Below are 24,508 nucleotides of genomic sequence, written 5' to 3'. Positions count from 1 at the left end.
AACAGGGAAGAAAGAAAGAAGCAAAGCAGGGAACTACTGGGCAGTGGCTAGATAGGACCTTTCTTTCCAGGATGGCAGTTGGAAAGCACTTGATTTGGACACAGTCTTCTATTAACACAGATTGGGGTGCCTGGGTGGGTCAGTTGGTTATGGGTCCGACTGGCTCAGGTCATGATCTCATGGTCCCTGGGTTCAAGGCCCGTGTCGGGCTCTGTGCTGAGAGCTCAGAGTCTGGAGCCTGCTTTGGATTCTGTGTCTCCCTTTGTCTCTGCCCCTCCCTTGGTCACATTCTCTCTTTCTCTCTCTTGAAATTAAATTAAAAAAAAACAACATTTAAGAATTAACAAAAAATACAGATTATGGTTGCTAAGACCTGGGCTCACTGATGCCCTTTTGCATCACACATCCAAGATGTTCCCTGGCACAGCGGCTTACTTACTCCAGTGCTAGGAGGACATCTGGCAGACACTGCTGTAAAATAAGAACACAGTCTATAAGCTGCACTTAAAAAAGGTTTTGTTTAGGATCAAGTCACATTCATTTATTGGTCATGATAAAATACATGAAATCCACTGTTTTCATTCCAAATAGAGGATACAAAACTTTCTAAAATAATGTTTCTGAAGCAGAGTCACAGTACATAAGGTGGGAGAGTTTAACCATACAATGTGCTATTCGCTGCGGTCTCCTGAATTGGCCCGTGTATTACTTGTACTTGGAGGATTTCTTCTGTGGGCCCTTCTTATTGCACACGTTTTTGAAATCCAAGTTTCTCTGAAACAATTTTAAGCTCATATTTGATCTACTCTGACTACATGACTTTATTTGGCACAAAATGGAAGAGCTGATGGCAGTTGATGGCAAATGCATTGGAGCAGTTATCTACTAGGTAATCGAGGGTGGCACAGATACACAAGGAAGCACAATAGCTTCTTCCAGGTCTTGAAGACACAGATCACAGTTTCTGATTCCTTGTATTTAAGACACCCGGGCTTGGGACCGTATAATCTAACCAGTTTTCAAAAAGTCCCACCATACAAACATAGAGGTACAGCAGAGAACAATCATTTACAGATTCCACTCTTAGGAATTTAAAAATTAGTTATAATAAAATACCTTAGAGCTACATTTAGCTTAAAACATACAAAGACACAGATTATATTATGAAAACTCTTCATGTGGCTTATTTTACCACAATTACTGCTAAAAAATGACACTTAGCAAGGATCAGGGTTACAACGCTAAGAATTTGCCTGGACAGATAAACATTAATAGAATTATACCATTTTCCAGACTCTCTCTTGCCATGATTAATAGGTGTTTCCTTCAGTTTAAAGTGAGGCCTTTCCAATATTATTTTAATACAACATAATGAATAACTATGTTATTATCTGCACTCTATTTCTTGTCTCCATGTACTTTTTAGATGATGTAAAGCAAAGAAATGAAAATGGTATTTTCTCAATTGCTTTTGTTCTTTTTCCATGTGTAAACAATATGTTTGGGGGAACTTTCCATGAAGCTGAAATTGGCAAGGTTTTATTCCCAATAATGCCAATGAACTAATATCCTTCTTCCTAAAGTCTAAAGAGAAATACTGATGATTAAACTACAGTAGAAATGGAATTCTAGCAACACTGCTGTTTTTAGAGTATTTCTAAAAAATAAAAGAACTGTGTCAAATAATTATTGAGTATTAAATAGTATATGACTGCTTCTAAGACGTTCTAGAGTTTACAGGTTGGAATATCGAACTTAATAGGTTTAGCTGTAGAGTATGTTTTCTTTATATGGTTGGTTTTTATAAACAATACTAAGAAAATTTAACACAATTCCTCACAACACCGCTGTGAGGTAGGGATTGCTTATATCCACTTTAGAAAAGCCAAGCAAGAAATAATCTCAAGATAACATAAATCAAGAAATTTTGGTTTTATCTTATAAGGCAGACCACATTTATAAGAGTTCCAGAGTTCTGACAGTATGCTAATAGGGACAAATACTAAACAAGTCTGTTTTTCTCCAGAAAACAACTATATGTAGGATCTGGAAAGAAGAGAAAATCTTAAGTTGATCCAAGAAAATGTCTGCTTCATATTTGCCTCATATGTTGATTAAGGTGCAGCTAGCATTTCCAGTTTTAAGAGCTTGGTAATCAGGCAAACTATATTATATGGTTAAGATTACAGCTCATTTTACAGATGATGTGGTCAAAACTAAAGGGTTTAGCTGGAAGACCCCTTTTTTTTTTATACAAAGTAGATTCTCTTACTGAGGAATCACGTCTTTAAAAAAATACACTCAGGGCACAGCATTAATCATACATGTAACAGTTATTTTTAAAATATGGCTGTTGAATGAATGAAAAAAAAAAAACTGGGGTCAGCTCCCATACCACAACTCACTCGCTCCCTAGAACCCACCTGTTGGGACTTTTTTCCTACAAAATGGAGTTAACATTTTCCCACTTCCTAAAATAGAAGATTATGAAGACTAAAGAAAGAACATTTGCTCTGAATTTCTAACATTAAAAGGAACTATCTGAATGAGAATCAAAATACAATTAACCATTATGTTCTTAACATCCAACAAGCATAGATCTATTTCAGCTGTACTGTTGCTGCCATGGCCAATCAGCCACAAGCGAACACTTAGAATTTCTCCAGACTCTGCCCTGAATAGCTACCATACCCCTCAACTCCTATGCACCCACAATCCCACTCTTTAGCTCCACACTTCTTGTGTCAAGGACTAACGACTGAGCAAGAAGAAAACAGAGAAGGAAGAAATTCAAAAAACAGTTATCCTCAGGAGAAAAATAAAATTCTACTTGAAGAAGGGCTGGGGAATATATCATGAATTGCCTAAAATACACAAAATAAATGTTAATATGTGTGTGCACCCTATGAGATGAGATTTTTTGAGGGCTGAAGTTTGACTAATTGTTTAAATGACTGAAGTGCAAGATTAGATTAAGTTCTCACCCCAAGGGCAACACATTTGTTTTTAATCCACTCCCAATGTAACTGCTATATAATAACAGCTAGTTAGATTTCATTTTCAACACATCACAATCCTTACCCCAGGAAGCTGTAGTCATTTGTGTGAGGGAGAAACTCAACTGCCTTAGACAATGCCCGGTGGTTTCTTCATTCAGCCCTCAAGAAAAACTTACCACTTCACAAGTCACCTAAACTCAAGTGTTTACCCAGAGAAAACCTTTGTGCCCTTAGAATGGCTGGATTATGCTTTGAGCTTCCTTCTGACTCCACGCTGAGGCTGTCAGGAGATGTCCTCAGAAGGATGCAGTCAATAAAGGAGCTCAGAGTTCCTGTATACAGTTAAATTGTAAGCCTCACAAACCAGATTTATTAAAATGTCTGTGAGGCTTTGAATTTAACAGGGCAGCACACACAAAAAAGATGAGGCTGTGTTAAAGCCTCTCTGCTTTGTTATTCTTGACTATCTAATCATTGAAATTTAAACATTTCAGAAACAATGTAGATCTATCTTTTGTGGTGAAGTTTGACCAGCGAGTCCCCAGCTACATAAAGCAGGACAATCTATCATTTAGTCCATTAATTTTAATTTTTCTGGTGTTTTAGCTTTGTAAGTTTCACTGTTATAAAAGAGCTAAGTTTATTCACAAAGGAAATGCTATCATGATTTTTAGACACAGTTCTAGGACACTGTGTCTACTCTGCTAGTTTTATGGACCAGAAAAAATGAAAGCTGTGTCACTGAAAAATTACTTTTTCAAGTGATAGAAAATTAACATCAACTTAGGCAGCCTAGAAAATCCTCTGACACTGAGGGTAGAAAGATAATTTGTATTTTATCATTTTCCTCTCTAAGGTGATGTAAACCTCTGGTCATAAAAATATCTCAAATTGCTCTTAAGATGTTTAAGAAAACATTCTAGATTAAGGTAACAACATTGGGTGTTAGTCATGGCAGATCGATCTGAATCTCTGTTTATCTACATGTATGAACATGTATAATCTACATGTATGAACATGTATAACCTACATGTTTATCTACATGAACAGAACATGTATGTTTCTGTTTCCTTAGGATTTTGTTTTAATATCTGAATCTCTTCTGTTTCTCTGTTTTCAGTAAAATATTTTTATTAAAAATGAGGTATGCTCAATGTGAAAAAATACATGCCATACAAGATGCTGCAGAGCTAATAAGTAAAAGTGATTTTAAAACTACTCATGATTTATTATAGCTATGCCTTAAGACAAAATTTTTATACATTATAACATAGTTATACATTAGAAATAACTTTAACTTCATATGTGGCAGAAAATATTTTTTATTTTTAATTTTTTTTAACATTTCTTCATTTTTGAGACACAGAGTGCAAGCAGGGGAGGAGCAGAGAGGGAGACCATGATTCTGAAGCAGGCTCCAGGCTCTGAGCTGTCAGCACAAAGCCCAAGTGGGGCTCAAACTCAGAATGGTGAGATCATGACCTGAACCTAAGTCAGATGCTCAAACACTGAGCCACCCAGGTGCCCCAGAAAATATTTTTAAGTGGTCTTTACAGTGGCTTATTCATGTGAAAAAATAGCCAAAAATGAGAGTCTAGAGTATTCTTTTAAAAATTTCATTTACTTCATTTTCAATTTGGTTTTACTTCTTCTACAACTTAGAAATTCTATAAATAACTATTTACTCTAAAGTTCCATAATTCTTACATTGATTTCTGATTTCTTTTTATTTTTTCATGTTTTATTTATGTTTGAGAGAAAGAAGTAGAGAGACAGAGCACGAGTGGGGGAGGGGCAGAGAGAGAGGGAGACACAGAATCTGAGACAGGCTCCAGGCTCTGAGCTGTCAGCACAGAGCCCGATATGGGGCTTGAACCCACAAACAGTGAGACCTGAACTGAAGTTGGACACTCAACTGACTGAGCCACCCATGAGGCCCAAATTCTGATTTCTTAACTGCGACTTATGAATGGTTCACAGCTGTACTTGAACGTTACATTTTAATAGCCATGTGTATACCATATCTTACAATAAGAAGACCTAATATATACCACCTTAAAACTATGGATAGATGGCAACAAAAAAAAAGTGAACAGACATGGAGGAGAAAAATAGTTTATGAATCAAAAAATGCACGTGAGTTTTCTTTTTCAGAACTGATATAAAAATGATGAAGGAGAAACGGCTACTCCACAAGGATAGTGTCCACACTTTCTTGTGTGAGCTCTGACTCTAAGGCACAGGATGAATCTAACTGTTCTTGCGACAAGCAAGAACTTCTCAGGGGCACATCGGACCAGCTGTCACAGTATGGCTGAAATCTCTGGGCTACCGCGTTACCGAACCTTTGGCATCGGTTATATCTGGAAGATTTACCTTTGTGTATATACATGTGTTCCAGCAGTTGGCTTTTTCGGAGAAATTTATGACCACAGATGGAACAGCTGACCTTTCTTTTCCTTGAAAAAGAAAAATTACAGTTTAATTCTACTGGCTCCGTGTCTTTGGAGATCAAAGACACTTGGCTGATCTGCAGAGGCTCGGCGGTGCCCTGGTTCGGGTGGTCAGGCTGCTGCTCGTTCTCCTTAACAATGAAAGAGCCTACCCTGTGGCATTCAGGAGCCTCACTGTTTTCATTAAGTGGATGCACTTCGCCAAGGTCATTGCTTTCCAGAATGGAAGCAGGGACACCGAATGGGAGGGATCCGGACACGTGGGTGTGGAGGTGCTGCCTTAGGTTACCGCGGGAATCAAAGCGTTCGCCACAGTAATGGCATAAGTGTATTTTGATACTGCTTTCGGTGAAAGTGGGGCCTGTCCCCTCTGCTGAGGGTGAAGGATGGCTCTGGGAGATCACAGACTCAGGGTCACATCTCTCCTGCTTGATGGACGCTGGGGGCTTCTGGCGCTCCTCCACAGCCTGGGCGGCAGGACGTGCCCTCTGTGGATCCACAGTGCCATCATCCAGCCCGATGGCGAGAGAGAGCTGCAGCTGCGGGGGGTCAGCTGGCATGGCAGCCCTACTGCCACTGGTACCGGATGGAGCTTCTTTGACCTCCAGTCCTGGTTTGACAGCTGTTTTCTGGGCTGTTGAGATCTGAATGCCGTACAGATTTGAGGACTGCACAGTCTCTGGTGAGAACACTTGATTCATTTCAGTGGCAATGTGAGAAAGGTAGTCGGCATGAAGAAATCGAATACCTTCCTCCAGACGACTGTGATCCACAATCTGTTTTGGCCCTTTCCCTGTGTACATAATGTGCAGCAAATAGCTGAATATGTCAGGCTGGATATCCGTTGGTTGTATCTTTATGCATTCGCTGTTAAAAACAAAAAACAGAACCACACAAAATGAAATAACCAGTTGGCCTTTTAGGCAGCAGTATACAGTCTAGGCTAACGAGATTTCTTCCTAAGAAGTTCAAACTCAGCAACCTGCCTTGATGAAACATACCAACAGAACATCAAACTTTCACTGTACACCGGCTTTGTGGCCCAGCAAAAAGTCTTCGTGTATCCAACCTGCTGCCTAAAGTTAAGAAACACACACAGCTATTCTGTGGAGCTCAACATTTAGTGACTCCTAAGTGATACGCACTATGCTAGGTGCCAGGGAGTAGAAACATGATGAATAAAACAGGTGCCTTGCTGTTAAGGAACTTAACAGTCTTTTGTTTTTTTGTTTTTTTTTAAAATGTTTTATTTATTTCTAGAAGAGAGAGAGAGAGAGACAGCGTGAGCAGGGGAGGGTCAGAGAGAGAGGGAGTCACAGACTGAAACAGGCTCCAGGCTCTGAGCTGGCAGTCAGCACAGAGCCCGACGCGGGGCTTGAACCCACGAACCGTGAGATCATGACCTAAGCGAAAGTCGGACGCTTAACCAACTAAGCCACCCAGGCGCCCCAACAGTCTTTTGAATATATAACCAAAAGAACGGAAAACAGGGACCCAACAGAACCTGTGCGCCAGTGTTCACCACACCATTATTCACACTAGCCAAAAGGTGGGAGCAATGCAAGTGTCTGGCAACAGATGCCTGGATGAACGGAATGTGGCGCATCCGTACAGGGGACTGTTACTCAGCCAAAGGCAGGAATGGAGCTCTGACACCGCTACAACATGGATGAACCCTGAAAATGTTTTGTAGGTGAAATAAGCAGACCCAGGATGCTTTGTGTGCAATGCTACTGATAAAAAATATCTAGAACTGGCCAATTCATGGAGACAAAAAGTAGATTAGAGGTTCCCAGCAGCTTGGGCAAGGAAGAGATGGGGAGTTATTGCTTAATGGGTACAGAGTTGCTGTTTTGGGTGATGAAAAGTTTTGGAAATGACAGTGGTGATGATTGCACAACATTGTGAATGTACTTAATGCCAGTAATTATATGATGAAAATGGTTCCAATGGTTTTGTTATATATATTTTACCAAAATAAAAAACATTAAAAATTTTAAAAGGATCTATTGAAATTGGTTACTATTTAGAATTTAAATTACACTAATCTGAGGGGTGCCTGGGTGGCTCAGTTGGTTGAGCATCCAACTTCGGCTCAGGTCATGATCTCATGGTTCATGAGTTTGAGCCCTGCACTGGGCTCTGTGCTGACAGCTCAGAGCCTGGAGCCTGCTTCAGATTCTATGTGTGTGTCTCTTTCTGCCCCTTCCCTGCTTGTGGTCTGTCCCTCTCACAAAAATAAATAAACAAAAATAAATAAATAACACTAATCTTATTTTGGCTTTCTAACTATATTACCACACCTAGTCTTTATATCAGAAATGAATAGATATAAGTTTGAAAAACTTCAAAATAACTCTAAGCCCAAATTTTAGATATGAATCTAGAATTCAGATCATAGGTGAAAATAACAAATGAATAAGAAATTGGGAAACACCCTGCAAAATTAGGATAAAGAGAACCCAAGGGAAGTGCTGGATGTCAAGGAACGACAGAATTAGTCAGTGGACTTACCTTCTCTGAAGCAAAACTTTGTGAATGCTGCAGAATGCACTGGGGTCAGGAAGTATACCGACAATCCATTCTTTCAGTCCCCGAATCTCAGGATTCCCTCCTGGGTGTCACTCTTAGCTCTCACCCACCCACTTCCGGGGTCTGTGGCAGGTGTTTTTTATATCAGCACAGAGCTCTGGTGACTGAGGATTTTTAGTTGCTCAGCAGAGCTACCAGACAGCAGGCCTGACACCTTTGCGTCTCTTGGATTTAGCTCAGCGTGCATGGTGCCTGGCACACAACAGGCGCTTTGGGAGCAGAACCAGCTCAGAGCTCTGAGAGGAGACCGATGTGAAGGTTCTGTTTCTAATCTAATCTCAACACTGACACTACCCATGACATGCCCCCCCCCCCCCCCCACATACTTGTGCCATGTATTCCGGTCACACCGATGTTCCCCGTTTCCTGAATGCACTAGCCTGGTTCATACCTGCCTGTGTTTCCAGGCACTTTCCCTCTGCCTGCAGTGTACCTTCCTGCATTCCTCTACAACATCCAAACACCTCCTCCTGATGCTTCAAGATCCAAGGCTTCTGTAAAGCATATTCAAACCTCCTCAAAACAGGGTGCTGACACCCCACTCTACCTTGTACAACACTTCTATTATAGATGCATCACATTAATTATTGACAGTGGTAGCTGACGGTGCAAAGCCCGGTTCCAAGCGTGTTAATATTATTAATCCATTTACATCTCAACACCATGGGGTGAGCATACATACAATGCTAGTGTTTTACAGGGAAGGAAACTGAGACACAGATCAATTACACAGCGATTATTTTCTTTATGTGCACTGTCTATGAGACTATTAACTCCATGAGGGCAGGGAGCATAATTGGCTTGTTACTGGGGTCTAGCACAGTGCTGACATTAAGTACCAGATACATGCTTAAATGAATGAATGTATAAATAAAAATGTGTAATTGAGGCTAGACTCCTAAGTATTTTATGCAAAAATCCTTTAAAACAAAAACACACAGAATTCTATCCCTTTCAAACTAGGATCGATTAAAGCTATTCTTTAAGAGGTCAGAATCTGAATACCATTTTCCTGCCCTCTTCATACATACCTATCATGTTGGGATAACCTAAATTCAAAAAATCAAAACACTTTTTGAAGACAGTATTTGAAACAAATGACTTTTGGTCCATAGTATGGAATATAACGTGGGTAGAAACATGACATTAAGGCCTTGCTATGAAAGTGTTACAGAACAGGTATCAGCAACTTGGTGAGTTAGAACACAGCTCTTTTACAAACACAGATCTGCATTTGAGTGTAACTTATTGGGGGGCTATAATCCTGGATAGGTCAGTTACTTAACTCAGCCTCAGTCTCCTTTTCTCTAAAATAGTGTGGATAAGGGGTGCCCGGCCGGTTAAGCATCTGCCTCTTGATTTCGGCTCAGGTCATGATCTCACAGTTAGCAAGTTCGAGTCCTGCACAGTAGAGCTCTGTGCTGATGGTATGGAGCCTGCTTGGGATTCTCTGTCTCCCTGGCTCTCTGTCCCTCCCCTGCTTGTTCTCTCTCTCTCTCTCTCTTCCCGCCCCCACCAAAAAAAACAAATAAACAAATAAACTAAACTAAAATAGTGTAGATAACAGCAGAATGTACATTAAGTAAATACTCAGTGCTTGGGTATGGGATAAGCCTTCAATAACTTTTAGCTATTATCATTTTGATTTGTACCTTCTACCATGTATCCTACACACTGAGATGAATTACTGGATGTGTAAAAAAAAAATACGTAATTTGTTTTTATTTCTTTTTTTTTATAGTTTTTATTTATTTTTGAAATAGAGACAGGGCATGAGCAGGGGAGGGGCAGAGAGAGAGGGAGACACAGAATCTGAAACAGGCTGTAGGCTCTGAGCTGCCTGCACAGAAGCCGACGTGGGGCTTGAACCCACAAACTGAGATCATGACCTGAGCCGAAGTCGGATGCTTAACTGATTGAGCCACCCAGGCACTCCAATTTGTTTTTATTTCTTAAGGTGATCCCATAAAAGAGTCCCCCAAATGACGTTATAATAAGGCTTAGCTATATCACAATATTTAAAATTCTTCTGATTTACAAAAGCACATCCTTACCTTGTTTGGTGAATAAATATCATCTTGAAATAGTTAGAGAAAGCAGCAAGCACTGCTCTGTGGGCTTTGAAGTAAACATCTCCAATAGCAACTGTGCAGTCACACAGAAAACCGAACTCTCGCTGCATGTTCAGCTGCTGCAGGAGAACAAGGCTATGGCTCCCTGTGTCCATTGCGGCTCTGAGAAAAAGCACAATTTTTTTTTTTTTTTTTTTTTTTTACAAAATTAGCTTCAGTTCACACATATCTAGAGTACAAGGAGACCTAAATTTAAACGAGATTATTCAACAGTTTTTAATACTGTTAATTTCGCCCCAAACCTAGCTAACATGAAATCCCCTCATTATGAAAATATCAATTCTGCTAAAACCATAAAATATTGGTCTTTTTTTGCTTGGTAAGAAGGTAGCTTGGTATGAGTGACACAGAAGCAAAGGGAAGTTTGTCCTTTTTCAATCTATCTGACCACAACGTTTCTAGTCCTGTTTCCTCATTGGAAAATGGGAATGAGACACCCGTTCCTCAGAGCTAAATGAGGGAAGTTATACGAACTGCACCTTGGGCTGGAAACTGCTATTCAAATGTTAACTATAACTGTTAATAACTTGACAGTGTCCTGGCTGGGCTAGAGGTGTTTCTTGCTCCTGAGGAATCCCCTATGTGGTCAGGGGATACTGGCCTCTTAACTAACAATGTTTGGGAAACGTATCAGTCACAGTATATTCAGGAGCTCTTAAAATAGATACCAAGCCACATCCCCTGATGTACATGGGGCCTGGAACCCTATGGGAAAGCCTAAACCCAGATATTAACTGGATTCAGACACATACAAGCATGGAGGCTCCTGAAGGGACAATATAGAATGGGACCACTGGTCCTGGGAAAAATCATGCATGGGGGAGAACGTGTAGAAGAATTCTGCCAGCAAGGGAGGGCAGTGTGAGCAGCAAGAGTACTCAAGTCTATGGGAGCAGCAAGGGTACTCAAGAGTGGTGTCGTTACAGGTAGGTGGGAGGCTCCACTTTACCACCTCCTCCACCCCAACTGTGTAGACAGCCCCAGTGCTCTAGGGAGAAGGCAGCTGGGTATGAAGGGTATCGCTGGCAAGCTGGGAAAACCTTCTCTAAAAAAGCAATCTCTGAAAAAGAGAATGAAGTTTCCTCACTAGCCAGAGACCAAAGTCAAAGGAGGTCAGGGAAGAAAGTGTGGGGTTAGCTGTCTGGAGACTGGCCACAGGTTGGGCAGCAGACAGCTGAGTGATCACTTATATAACAGAACCAGCTGACACTTAACAGTGTTTCCTGTGTGTCACGTACTTTCTACTCATTTAATTCTATACACCACTCTACAAAGAAAGGGAGTGTTCAATGCACCTTATAGATGAAGAAACTGAATCAGTGCAGACAGTTAAGAGACTCAAGTCACATTGCTAGTAAGTGGCAAGCAGGGGATTCCAGCCTAGGCACGGGGCTCCAGAGCCCAAATGTCCTCCCTTTCCACCCTTCAGAGGGAACATGACCCACACACAGGAGATGCTTAGGGAATGGTCAGGTTATACATCAAGACACACAGGGAAGCCCTGGAACACCAGGGTGGCTCAGTCGGTTAAGCGTCCGACTTCAGCTCAGGTCGTGAACTCACAGTTTGTGAATTTGAGCCCCACTTTGGGCTCTGTGCTGACAGTTCAGAGCCTGGAGCCTGCTTCTGATTCTGTGTCTCCCTCTCTCTCTGCCCCTTCCCTGCTCATGCTCTCTCCCTCAAAAATAAATACATAAAAATAAATACATAAAAAATACATAAAAAAATTTTAAAGACCCACAGGGAAGCCCCAAGAATGTTTGGAAAGAGGAATTAGGGAGAAACCTAGATTTTCTGCTGCTTAATTTGCTTACATAAATCTGACACAGAAAACAAATACTTATTAGTGGATAAAGTCTAACCTAAAACTGGGAAAGAAAAAGGTAATGATTACCGATAAAAAGTTAAATCTATTTTTATTAAAACTATATATTTGGGGCAGCTGGTGGCTCAGTCAGTTATGCATCTAATTCTTGATTTTGGCTCAGGTCATGATCTCACAGTTTGTGAGACTGAGCCCTGCATCAGGCTCTGTGCTGACAGTGTGGAGCCTGCTTAGGATTTTCTCTCTGCCTCCCTCTCTGCCCCCCAGCCCCTGCTACTCTCTCTCAAAATAAATAAACTTATTTTTAATAAACTACATATTTAATGTACTGATGTGGAATAATCTCCAAGATACATTAAGTAAAAAAAGCAAAGTGTAAAATTGTCCAGAGAAGACTACTCTTTTTTTTTTTTTTAAATGTTTTATTTATTTCTAGGAGAGAGAGAGAGAGAGACAGCGTGAGCAGGGGAGAGTCAGAGAGAGAGGGAGTCACAGACTGAAACAGGCTCCAGGCTCTGAGCTGACAGTCAGCACAGAGCCCGATGCGGGGCTCGAACCCACGAACTGCGAGATCATGACCTAAGCGAAAGTCAGATGCTTAACCGACTAAGCCACCCAGGCGCCCTCAAGAGAAGACTATTCTTAATGTAAAAGGGGTAGAGTGGTTTTTTTAAAGGTGGGGGAGAAATTTATACATATATTCTTGTTTATGTATACATCTCTGCAAAGGTTCAAAGAAATGAGAAAAATGTTTGCTCCCAGCAGGAAGTTAAGGGTGGGGGAAATTGTACTGTCTGTACTGAAGTCCGTTTCTTGAAGTTTAGCAGCATAAGTACATACCAACATGTATTCCCTTTTCCCTCAGTTTTTAAAAAAATTATGAAATAGGGGCACCTGGGTGGCTCAAGTCAGTTGAGCATCCAATTCTTGATTTCAGCTCAGGTCCTAATCTCATGGTTCATTGGATCAAGCCCCGTGTCCAGGTCTGAGCTGATAACATGGAGCCTGCTTGGGATTCTCCCTCCCTCTCTCTCTCTCTCTCTCTGTCTCCCTCCCTCCCACATACACATTTTTTCTCTCTTTCTAAATATAAGTAAATAAACATTTTTTTTAAATTATGAAGGGATGCCTGGGTGGCTCAGTTGGTTAAGCATCCAACTCTTGGTATCAGCTAAGGTCATGATCTCATGGTTGCCTGCATCCATCCGGCTCTGCACTGATGGTGTGGAGCCTGCTCAGGATTCTCTCTTTGTCCCTCTCTCCCTGACTCGTCCTCACTCACTCTCTCTCAAAATAAGCTTAAAAAAAATTATGAAGTATTTCAGATGGACAAATAGGTCCAGAGAACAATGTGACAAACACGCAGTCACCCATTCCTGAGCCATAAGGCAGAGGTTATACAAACACGGCAGAGACCCCTGCCATCTCTCTCTCATTTGCACTGCCTCCTGCCTTGCCTCTGAAGGTAGTCATCGTCCTGACTCTGGTGTTTATGACTGTCTTGGAACATCGTGATGTTCTTGCTGCATCTGTACATGTCCCTTAAGAAGGTAGGGTGTTATTTCGCATGTTTTAAAATTTTATATAAATCAGAGTGTACTTTAGGAATCCTGCAATTTGCTGCTTTTAATTCTACACTTGTAAATTACTATTTAAAATTCTACTTACTCACACACAAGTTTCTCCTATTCCTCCCCCAGTTAAAAAATAGATAAAAAACAAAACTCTTACTCCTTACCATCTCATTTTAAAACCCTTTAAGGAGTAAGGAAATAAGAAGTAAAATAACAGATCCTATAGAGACCTGAGCCTAAACAAAAATCCAAATTGTGAGTATTGTTCCAAAAGACCATTTGGCTAAAGTCACTACTTATTGTATTTGCCACATTTCCCAGATTCTAAAACACCACCAACTTATAGAGAGATTTAAAAACCAAAAGAAAACACCAAAATACACTGGAGATTTCACCATGTGAAAAACATGTGTCTCAGATTCAATGAACGGTTCAAAGTGAAGTAGCTTGAACTAGCCTTACAAATTGTTTGAAACAAAACAAAACCTCAGATCATAAACATTTTCACCAGATCTATATCTATCTGTCTATATATAGTGCATTAGTATAATGAACTATTAAACCACGTGGAAATGAGAAAAGACACACTAAAAAGCCACATATACAAAAATCTTGTGGTTAATGGTCTATGAGTAATAAATTCTTCATTTACTGAACACATTTTTTGAAGAGAAACTTAATACAGAAAAAATGATTTGAAAGCATGCATTATACAAGGCCTAGGGATAGAAAAAAATTACATAGATGCCACATCAAGAAGACTGCACAGGCTAATAGGGGAGACAAAATAGAAAACACAGTAATAATAATATAAAGTAAAAGTGATAAATGTCACGAGAAGTTCATAGAACATGCTATGGGGGGGAGGGGACCAACAGCAGGTGACTCCATGGAAAATAAGCCATTTGAACTGAATTTAGATGAAAAGGAGGTGAACATAGCATTCCAGGCAAGAAAAAAATAGAATGAATAGAATTACAGGGAAGTGTGTGACTATATAGATGACGGAAGAATTCAGTCTGGCATAGAAAAAAACAAAAGTAAGTGACTAACAAGATGTGGTTAGCACACACAGGGTACTGACTGTAAAACTGAAAGGTACTCCAGCAGTGTTTCAAATGAACTGTTAAGATGTTTTCTGCTGGAGGGAGAGCAGCATAGTAGTTAAAGTTTGGACCCTGGAATAAGACAGCTTGGATTAAAAAATTCCAATTCTGTCATTTAGCTGTGTGATCTTGAAAAGATACTTAACTTTCTGGCCCTGGATTTTACTTGTAAAATATGGATAATTATAGTATCTATCTCACAGGTTGTTACATAGATTTAACAAGATAATGCATATAAGCACTTAAAAATTGTGGGGCCCATAGTAAGTGTTCCGTAAATACCAAGTACCACAATCATGATCGGGATGATCATCATTATCATTAGGCTTATTAGTCAAGACTGCTCTAGTAACCATACATAAAAAGATTACCAAGGGAAAGGTATGGAGAGATACAGACCAGCAAGGAGTTCACTGTAATACCCAAGTAATGGCAGTGGGAATGAAGGAATAAAAGAAGATACACCAGACGTAGAATTGACATGACTTGGCAGCAGATTGGATATGATAAGCCAGAGAAGATCAAATCAAAGGTGAGTCTCAGAATTCCAGCTTGGGCCACTGGAAGAATTCATTCATCCCTTCAGGTCATCTTTGCAGAGTAACTGTCAGGTGTCAATATAAAGGCAGGGTCCCAGAATGCCAGGGAAGAGGCATAGAGGCTATCTTCATAAAAGAGAAGTTTCATTTTGGACACAGTGAATTCAAGGTGTTCACTCTAGGACATCTGAGTAGAAACGTTTAGTGATCAATGAGACAACGTGCAGGACTGGGGTTCTGGAGATCAGGGCTAGGCAGAGAGAAGGTCTTCTGCTTTTACACAACTGAAGCCACCAGGAATGCATGGGACTATTGAGTGAAATAAGAAGGGGAAAAAAGCTAAGAATGAATCTTTGAACAACACAGAAAAGACACAACATGAAGAAGAAATAAGAAAATACATTGAATGGGGGATAAGGGGGTGGTGAAGGAAAGGCAAGAGCCTTGGCTGGAGGCCTGCTGACAGTGGAAAATGCTGCAGAGAAACATGAGGATGAGGCCTGTTACAAACACCCCAAGTGGGGTGACCAAGAGGTTTCTGGTGACCTTTGACAATGGTCTGGGAAAGCAGCAAGAGCAAAATATCTCCCTGCAAGAGGATGTTAGAAAGCAGAGGCCATAAAGGGTAGTGCAGATGGACAGGACACTGATAATAGGGAGCTATTGATAATTATCAGCTCAGAGAAGACTTTCAGCTGAAGAGGGGTGGAATTTCTAGAAGCCAGAAGGAACAGAAGTCTTAATGCAGTAGTTGTCGGGCACAGAGAAGAGAGAGATTTCTGATGGTGGCAAGGAGAGGGCTGAGGGGAGGAGAGAATCTGAGAGTAGTTGTAGACAGCTTTGATTTACATACTATGAAGTTAGTCCATATGCAGAGGGAAGAGCTGAGTTCAGGTGGGCCTTGAAAGAAACCTAGACTAATAATCCCTGATGCTAACATAGAGTGACGATGTTTATACAAAACTTTCATGTAAAACAATTTCTTTTTCTGTTGTAGATGTGATACTTTCTATTAATGTCTTCAAATTCATGGTCTGTATCATTTCCATTAAACTCATTCAGTGAATTTTTAATTTCCAATATATTTCCAGGTCTAAAATCTTCATCTGATTTTTTTTTTTTTTTTTTTTTTGGTGTCTAGTCCTCTGCTGAGATTTCCTATTTGTTTGCCCATTACTACTTATTTTATTTTATGTTCTTGAGCATAGTTCTAATAGCTGTTTTAAATCTTCTCTGCCAAATCCAACCTCTGAGTCATTTTGGAATCAATCTTCATTAATTAGAGTGATCGTTTCCTGTTTCATTTTGGACAATATCCTAGGCATTGTGATTACTGTAGTAAAGACTCTAGATTCTGTAATATTCTTCCAAAACGTATTGATGTTTTTTGCTTTGTTGTTACAATTAACTTGGTTGGACTTAAACTCCAAATTCTGTCTGCCCTCTGGTTCAGTTTTCTTAGGAGTAGGTGTGCCGAGTGGGGGCTGCTTCACATATATCTAAGTTTAGGGGCTGGCAAGAGATTCAAGCTGAGTGATACACAGCATTTGGGGGCCTCCCAGCATCCTTTCTGGAATTTTCCTTTTCTTCCCAGCTGTGTGATCACCCTGAACTCTGTCCTCTTTTCTTCAAGGAAGTAAAATTACAGGTTATTAACCTAATTTTAGCCATCCCTGCATGTCACCAACAGAAGACTTCTCTCAGGATAAAAGCCATAAAAATGGAAATGTGCCCACTGCTGTTCTCTTCTTCCAAGCATAGACCTCATTCCAGTTTCTGATTTTTGTCACTTTCAAATGCCATTTGGTAGTTTCTAAAGCTTTTTTCAAATTTATACAGCTGAAAGTCAGTTTGAGCTGCACAGGTCCACTTTTATGCAGATTTTTTTCCCATAAACACGGTACAGTACTGTAAATGTATTTTCTCTAACCTATGATTTCTTTTTTTTAAGTAAGCTCTAGGCCCAACGTGGGGCTTCAACTCAGAACCCTGAGATCAAGAGTTGTATGCTCTACCGACTGAGCTAGCCAAGCACCCCTTCCTTATGATTTTCTTAATAACATTTACTTTTATCATTTTAAAAATATAGCATATAACATGCATAACATAAAAAATATGTTAATTGACTTTTTATGTAACAGTAAAGCTTCCAGTCAACAATAGGCTCTTAATAGTTAAGCTCAGGTTGGGGAGTCAAGCTATATGCAGATTAGGGGGTTGATGCCTTTAACCCTCGTGCTGTTCAAGAGTCAAATGTAGTTTTTATTTCAGAATGGTCCCCACAGGAACTATTCAGCCATTATAACCCTTCATCAGTTCTAAACAGTTCTGGCCTCAAGATCTATTTACACTCTTAAAATTTAAGAGTATTAAGGACTGCAAAAAGCCATTTTTTACGTGGGTTATATTTATCAATATTTACCATATAAAAAATTAAAAGTGAGATCTTTTTTTTTTTTGAGAGAGTGTGCTCACATGTGAGCTGAGAAGAGGCAGGAGAGAGAGAGGGAGAGACAGAGAGAGAATCCCAAGCAGGCTCCATGCTCAGTGCAGAGCCCAACATGGAGCTCAATCCTATGACCCTGGGATCATGACCTAAGCCAAAATCAAGAGTCAGATGCTCAACTGACTGAGCCACCCAGGTGTCCCAAAAGGGAGACATTTAAATATTTTTAATTCATTTAAACAGTAAACCCATTATATGTTAACATAAAATGTTTTTTTTTCTAAAAAATAACTACATGTATATTTTTAAGTGGGAAAGGTAACATTGTTTATAGCGAACAATCCTTTCATACCTGGCTCTAAAAAATACAGCTGAGTTCATTGCTTCTCTGTTCAATCTGTTGCTACATTTTTTTTAAAAGTGTTTATTTATTGGGGTGCCTAGGTGGCTCAGTCTGTTAAGCGTGGGACTTTGGCTCAGGTCATGATCTCCTGGTTCGTGGGTTCAAGTCCCCCGTCAGGCTGTGTTGACAGCTCAGAGGCTGGAGCCTGCCTCAGATTCTGCACCTCCCTCACTCTCTGCCCCTCCCTCACTTGCACTCTGTCTTTCTTTCAAAAATAAACAAACGTTTTAAAAAAAAAAAGTATATTTATTTATTTTGAGACAGAGAGAAGGGGAGAGAGAGAATCCTAAGCATGGTGGGAGCTCTCAGGGCAGAGCACTAGTCAGGGCTCAATCTCCTAACCTGTCAGATCATGACCTGAGCTGAAATCGAAACTTGCTTAACCAACTGAGCCACCCAGGTGCCCCTGCCACATGTTGTTTTGATTCAAGCATCTTAAGATATTTCAGCCTTGCAAAAGCAAGATCCTTGTAGATCCTGAAAAGGTTTCAGGAGCCTCTGGGTGTCCTTGCACCATAGTTTGAGAATCTCCGCCTTATGCTATCTTTTTTTTTGATCCTATGAGGTAATAGAGCAGATACTATATTGGTTCCATTTCATGGTTGAGGAACCACAGGCTCAGAGAAGGCGAGAAAAGTACCCAACATCAGGCAACTAGCCATTCATTGATAGTACTTCGGGTCTGACTTTTTTTTTTTTATTAGTTACTGAAGGACAATTCCTTTTTTTTTAATGTTTATTATTTTTGAGAGACAAAGAGACAGAGTGCGAGTGGGGGAGGGGCAGAGAAAGAGGAAGACATAGAATCCAAAGCAGGCTCCAGGCTCTGAGCTTCAGCACAGAGCCCGATGGAGGGCTCAAACCCACACACTGTGAGATTAATGACATGAGCTGAAATCAGATGCTCAACCAACTGAGCCACACAGGCACCCTTCAAGTCTGACTTTAAACTCATGTCCTTTCTTTAAAACCCCCATGTAAAACTTCTAACATACACACTGATGGCAGATTTTGCAAATATACTGAACTGAATAAGGGGGAAATTTTTCTAAGTGTATAAAATGAAAAAAAATCAGATCTGTTAAAAAAAAAACACAACATATATAATAAGTTCACTCAAATTTGTTTGCATAATAATAGACCTTTGATGTTTTAAGGCAACACAACCGGATTTTATCTCATATCAGTAGAGCCAATCCATCACAAAATTATTAAAAACATTTTCTAATGCAACTTACTTAGCAAATTCTTAGCTAGGCTTTTCATATAGCCTTTGCTCATTATTTCTTTGACCGTCAATTCTATTTTCTCTACTGTGTGGAATAGCCAACGCTTTCTATGCATACAGAAAGGTCTCAGAAGTTACTTTTAAGAACTTTGGGCAGAGGGGCACCTGGGTGGCTCAGTTAGTTAAGTGTCCAATCTTGATTTTGGCTCAAGCCCTGCATAGGGCTCTGTGCTGGACATGGAGCCTGCTTAAGATTCTCTCTCTTCCAGGCAAAGNATGGAGGAGGGCACTTGTGGGGATGAACACAGGGTGTTATATGGAAACCAACTTGACAATAAACTATTTGTATAAAAAAAAAAAAAAAGATTCTCTCTCTTCCTCCCTCTCAAAAAAAAGAAAAAGAGTTAAGAAGAAAGGAATTTTGGGTGGCAATTTTAGGATGTGAGAGAGGCTGCAGAAAAATAATTTTATTCATTTTATTACACTGACAAATGAGACAGCCAAAATGAAAGAGTATTTCGCCGTAAGATGCTTTATCTATTATCAAAGCAGTATTTATAATAATAAAATCAGTATTGATATTTAAGAAAAACTACAAAATCTTATTTACTAACTCAATTGCAGTAACTCTGGATTAGCTCAAACTAAGTAGGCTAGAACAGCTTTATGCCAGTATCTATTTTTGTTTAATTCAAAGTTAGTTCATTTTAACATCCTTTAATTTTATTTTATTTATCCTTACTTATTAAAATATATCTATTGTATTAGACTAGACTCTCAGCTCTATAGTAGCCAGATGACAGGCGGCATCCTTGAATACACAGCTTTTCATTCTCTCAGGCTGTATGAATCTTTAATAAAAAAGAGACATAAGGTATAGGACATCTGTTTCTGCAGAAAATAAACAGGCTGATATATTTTCTCTGTGGTTCCTACCACTGTGACTTTATTATTAATTATAATTAAGACAAAGAGATAGAAAAGTTGGCAGAGAAATGTGTACAGCTTTTTTGAGATACTTAGCCATGGCTATAAATACAAAGATAAAAGCAGGTATATTCAAAGTGCCAAGTGATAACAGACTTTATACAATGATTTTCATTTTTTAATGGTACTTTCCCATGACTGTGGAGGTGTAACATTTTACAATCTAGAGAAAGGATGTTTGCAGAGATCATTTTATTGTGGACCAGCAGCTCTTATCACTGACTGTCCTGTAAAACTTTCATTGAGTGCAGGGGCTGATGCCTGCATCCTACTCCATACTAACCCAGAGAGAACTGCTGTGAGGCTCAGATCCTTTTTTAAAAAGCTTGTCGGGTAGTTCTAATAGGATGCCTCAGTCAAGAATCACTGTGTTAGAAGGGAACCAAGCAAACCGAAGAGAACAGTTCACACTCTACAATTACAGAGAAAAAGAAGCAATTTTAGAAGAAGTGCTCAAAATGTGGGAATTATACCAATTACACTAAATGAAAAAAATCAACTATTGTACTTCTAATTTAACATTAAACAAAAAAATGAGCCAGATTCTAAGAAACAAAAGTCTCCCAAACTAGGAGAATGGACACTGGGGGCAGAGGAGGAACACATCATTTCAGGCTTCTTCTAAAAAAAGTATTTAGGAAACAGAGGTATTTACTCTCATACACCATTATGCCTATTATAATATCTGAAAATCATAAGGAAATCACAAATCTGAAAACACTGAGATAAAACATACAGTAATTGTAGGCATCTGCTTATGAAAATCACTGAAAATGCTAGAGAAGAGGGTAAGCAGCAGACGTGGTAGATGACACAGGAAGAGCAGTTATGCTCTAGAAACCTTTCAACGGAACAGGGAAACGTCAGTTTGGGGCCTCCTGCCTGTTGCCAGACCCGGCCAGCCCACGACATCTCTAACCCCCATCTAACCAACATGTGGGGTGCCTGATAAAGCCGCAGCACCAGGCGAACATGAATGCTAAGACTGGTGAGTGCAAACTGCTAGTGGACCTTAAAACAAAAAATCAGAACCCTCTGAAGGAAAATAAACAATTCTTCTCAGTCCACTAAAAGAATAATGACTGCATTTCTGAAAGAGAAAAAATAAGGTACTCAAAGGAGAGCACAAAGTTGGGTAACAACAGTGTGAGGACAGACCTAGAATACAGTACACACAAGAATAATTATAACACCTGAATATAGGTGAACGAGGACTCCCTGTACCACAGAACGCTCCACAAACACATGGGTTAATTTTGCTTAAAGTGCCCAGAGTTTTTCACAAGGAACCAAAAGTCATTGTATGACTGATGTATGCAGGGAACAAATGAATTAGAAAAATTTCAAAAATAACTAACAATACTATAAACACTTTTTCTTCAATTAAGATTTACAATGGGACACGTGGGTGGCTCAGTCGGTAAAGCACCCAGTTTTGGCCCAGGTCATGATCTCACGATTTGTGACTTCGAGCCCACATAGTGTGTGCTAACAACTGGGAGCCTGGAGCCTGCTTTGAATTCTGTTTCCTTCTCTTTCTCCTCCCCCTCCCCCAACAATAAACATTAAAAAAAATTTTTTTTTAAAGATTAAAAAAAAATCCTGCTGGCAAAAGGAAAGCAGATGTGTGAATAAATTACTAAAACTGATGTTTGTTTCACGTACTTTCCTCTTCCTCCACTCTCCCTAAACAAGTTCAAGTAGCAGTATCTTTCGTATGCTAGAGTAATACTGTTCTAGTTAAAGTAGCTACTGTTATACTAAGTAAATACTACATGCGAGGCCTTGTGCTAAGTACTCTATGCACATTCTCTCTTTTCGTCCTCACGTTGACTATGTGTTATTTTTATTTTCATTTTACAGATAAGGAAAAACCTAGACTTAGTATACACAAGTAGCAGATAGTACAAGGTGGGGATCAAAAGCTAGGCCTGTCTCCATAACCTGCACTGGTAACTCTAAACTGGAATAGTACTTTTCTTAGCATCCGTCTCTCAAAAGACTGACGTTCGCATGCAATTTGGAATAAATAAGCAAAAAGGGGGCACAGGAAGTGGTGTACAAGTACTTCATAATTTATCAAGATAAGAGCACCTGCACTGGTTTTTTAAGAGAGAAAAAAAACCAACAAAAACCCTGCAATCATCTAAAACCCCAACTCTGTTCTGACCCTATTATGACACAAAAAGACAAGCTTTCTTTAACAAGATGGTCAAGCACCACCTATGGGCCATAGTAAATAAATCACTTTGGTTCAGTGGTGGGGAGGGCATTACGCAACACTTCCCAGCACTGCCTTTGCCAGGATATTTTACGGCCAAGACTCTTGGGCCCCTCCTCCCCAGCTAGACAGCCTGGCTCCTGCGCATTCCCCTCAGGAGATAGGGTGGAAGCACACAGCTCCATTTTCTAAGGCAAAGAGGGCAGCTGAAAGTCCTGCTCAGCCTCTCTGGGCAACCACAGGCGCCAATAAATCAGCCACAGGCGATTCTCTCATCCCTTTCCTGGCTTGAAGTAGTAGCAAGATGCAATGCAAAAGAGCAGTGACTAGACTTGTGAGATAAGTAATCTGGCCCTGAATTCTGCTGCAAATGACAGCATCACAGAAGCTAGGTAAATCTGAGTCTGTGTCCTCATTTGTCACACAGAAACAATACTTACTACCTTCTTATTGATTAACTACTCAAAATTCACCTCTGAAAGTGGCTAGCCACTGCTGATGCTCAATAAACAGCCAATGACCTGAGCACAATCCACCTCCGCTACCTCCAAAAAAGACATTCAGAGAAGGGCTGAGCAAAAAGGTATAGCAAGTCACGTGAGGCCTCTCCCTGCTTTGTTGCTGACCAACCCCACGATGTTCCACTGTTTCCCATAACCTCGCAGCTATCAGAACTAATCTATCCCCCTCCCCACACCCGTCCAAAGCTAAAACAAAACTGATCTATTACAAGTGCTATCCCAGTATTCTACTCCCTATTAAGGAACGGATTTCTGATCATGGATAGTTTACCCTTAACCAAAACATTTCCACATTGCTAGAGATTTTTGATGCCTTAACCTAAGGAAACAACCAATGCTGCAAACATTGATTATTCTTGAGGAGAATAGGGCTGAACTTTGGAGGAGACAGGCTTTTAGCCCCAAAGTACATCACAGGCAGTCTACTTCACCTAGAGGTAATGCCAACCCCACTCCTTAAAATACCAGAGCCATCACACAATGGCCAAGCCTGGTTTCTCAATAATCTGAATCAACCCAAACATAATCACCTCTGGCAGGCAGTCTCTACAGTGAGTGGGTTAAACCGACACCGTGCTCCTGGTGTGGTGGAGAGCCCAATAATCAAGGCCCGGAGCCCTAGAGTACAGTTTCTCAAAAGGCGTAGGGCTTCGATCAAGCTACACGTTCTTTAGGCCGGATGTCTTCATCTATAAAACGAGAGGGATGAACTAGTTTTCTCTAAGGCCCCTTGCAGCTTTAAAATCTGTCATTCCAACGTATACTTCACACGCTTGACGAAATCCCGTGAGAATCAACAGTTCTGCCAAAAGACCTGAGTCTCAAGAGAACCAAAGCCAAATATAATTCCCCGGGGGAACCGGGCGTTACTTTATGAAACACGTTAGCTGCTATCAAGTTCCAAGTACAGCGCGAGGTGCTGCCTAAGCAGCTTGATTTCTCCAAATGACGAGTGCTAGGTAAGCAGTGAATAATGGGGCAAACTTTAAAGAGAAAAACTGGATTTACTCAGAATGAAATTAATATAATCTGAAAAAAAGGAAGAAATGAATTATGAAGGGGGGAGGAACTTCCTGCCCTAGAAACGGGGTAATCACAAATGGGGGTGGGGAAGGGAGAGGACAGTGGCCGCAGCGTCTCGCAGTTTGCACCAGGAGACCGCCCACTTGCGAGAAGGGTCCGCGCGGCCGCCCGGGGAACGCCGCAGGCCTGCTGGGGGTGGGGGTTCCCACGCGGGGTCAGGCCCCGACAGCCGCCTTCTGCGGGCAGCGAAGGGCGGCTCTGGGCATCCTCGGCCCAGCGCTCACAAGCGGTTGCCATTTTCCTCCTGTGCCCTGATTGACATGTCAAACGGACCAGAACACCCCTCTCCCCAGCTACTTGCATCTGTCCCACGACCGGCGCAGCTGCAGGCCGCCGCCCCCGGCGGCTCGCGGCGGGAGGGACTGAGCCCGGAGCAGCCCACAGGGGCCGGGCCGCGGG

General features: G+C 40.7%; 1 protein-coding gene across 2 annotated transcripts in view; it reads right to left on the bottom strand.

Moving 5' to 3' along the window:
• Nucleotides 1–514: 514 nt before the first annotated feature.
• ZBTB25 (zinc finger and BTB domain containing 25) overlaps nucleotides 515–24,508 on the bottom strand; it is a 24,547-nt gene continuing 553 nt past the window's right edge. Inside the window, exons 1-3 of one of the 2 annotated variants that reach the window (XM_077767195.1) lie at nucleotides 23,557–23,755; nucleotides 10,099–10,278; nucleotides 515–6,319 (exon numbers count right to left, since the gene is read on the bottom strand). In XM_077767195.1, the coding sequence (XP_077623321.1) occupies nucleotides 5,185–6,319; nucleotides 10,099–10,271 (1,308 nt within the window). In that variant the 5' untranslated portion in view covers nucleotides 10,272–10,278; nucleotides 23,557–23,755 and the 3' untranslated portion in view covers nucleotides 515–5,184. Of the gene's footprint in view, nucleotides 6,320–10,098; nucleotides 10,279–23,556; nucleotides 23,756–24,508 lie in introns of those variants that run through there. The other variant, XM_077767196.1, reaches the window with a different exon arrangement.

The sequence above is a fragment of the Crocuta crocuta genome, unplaced genomic scaffold, assembly GCF_008692635.1.
Source record: "Crocuta crocuta isolate KB4526 unplaced genomic scaffold, BGI_CrCroc_1.0 scaffold55, whole genome shotgun sequence".
Classification (NCBI taxonomy): Eukaryota; Metazoa; Chordata; class Mammalia; order Carnivora; family Hyaenidae; genus Crocuta; species Crocuta crocuta.
This window is presented reverse-complemented; position numbering and strand designations above follow the sequence as displayed.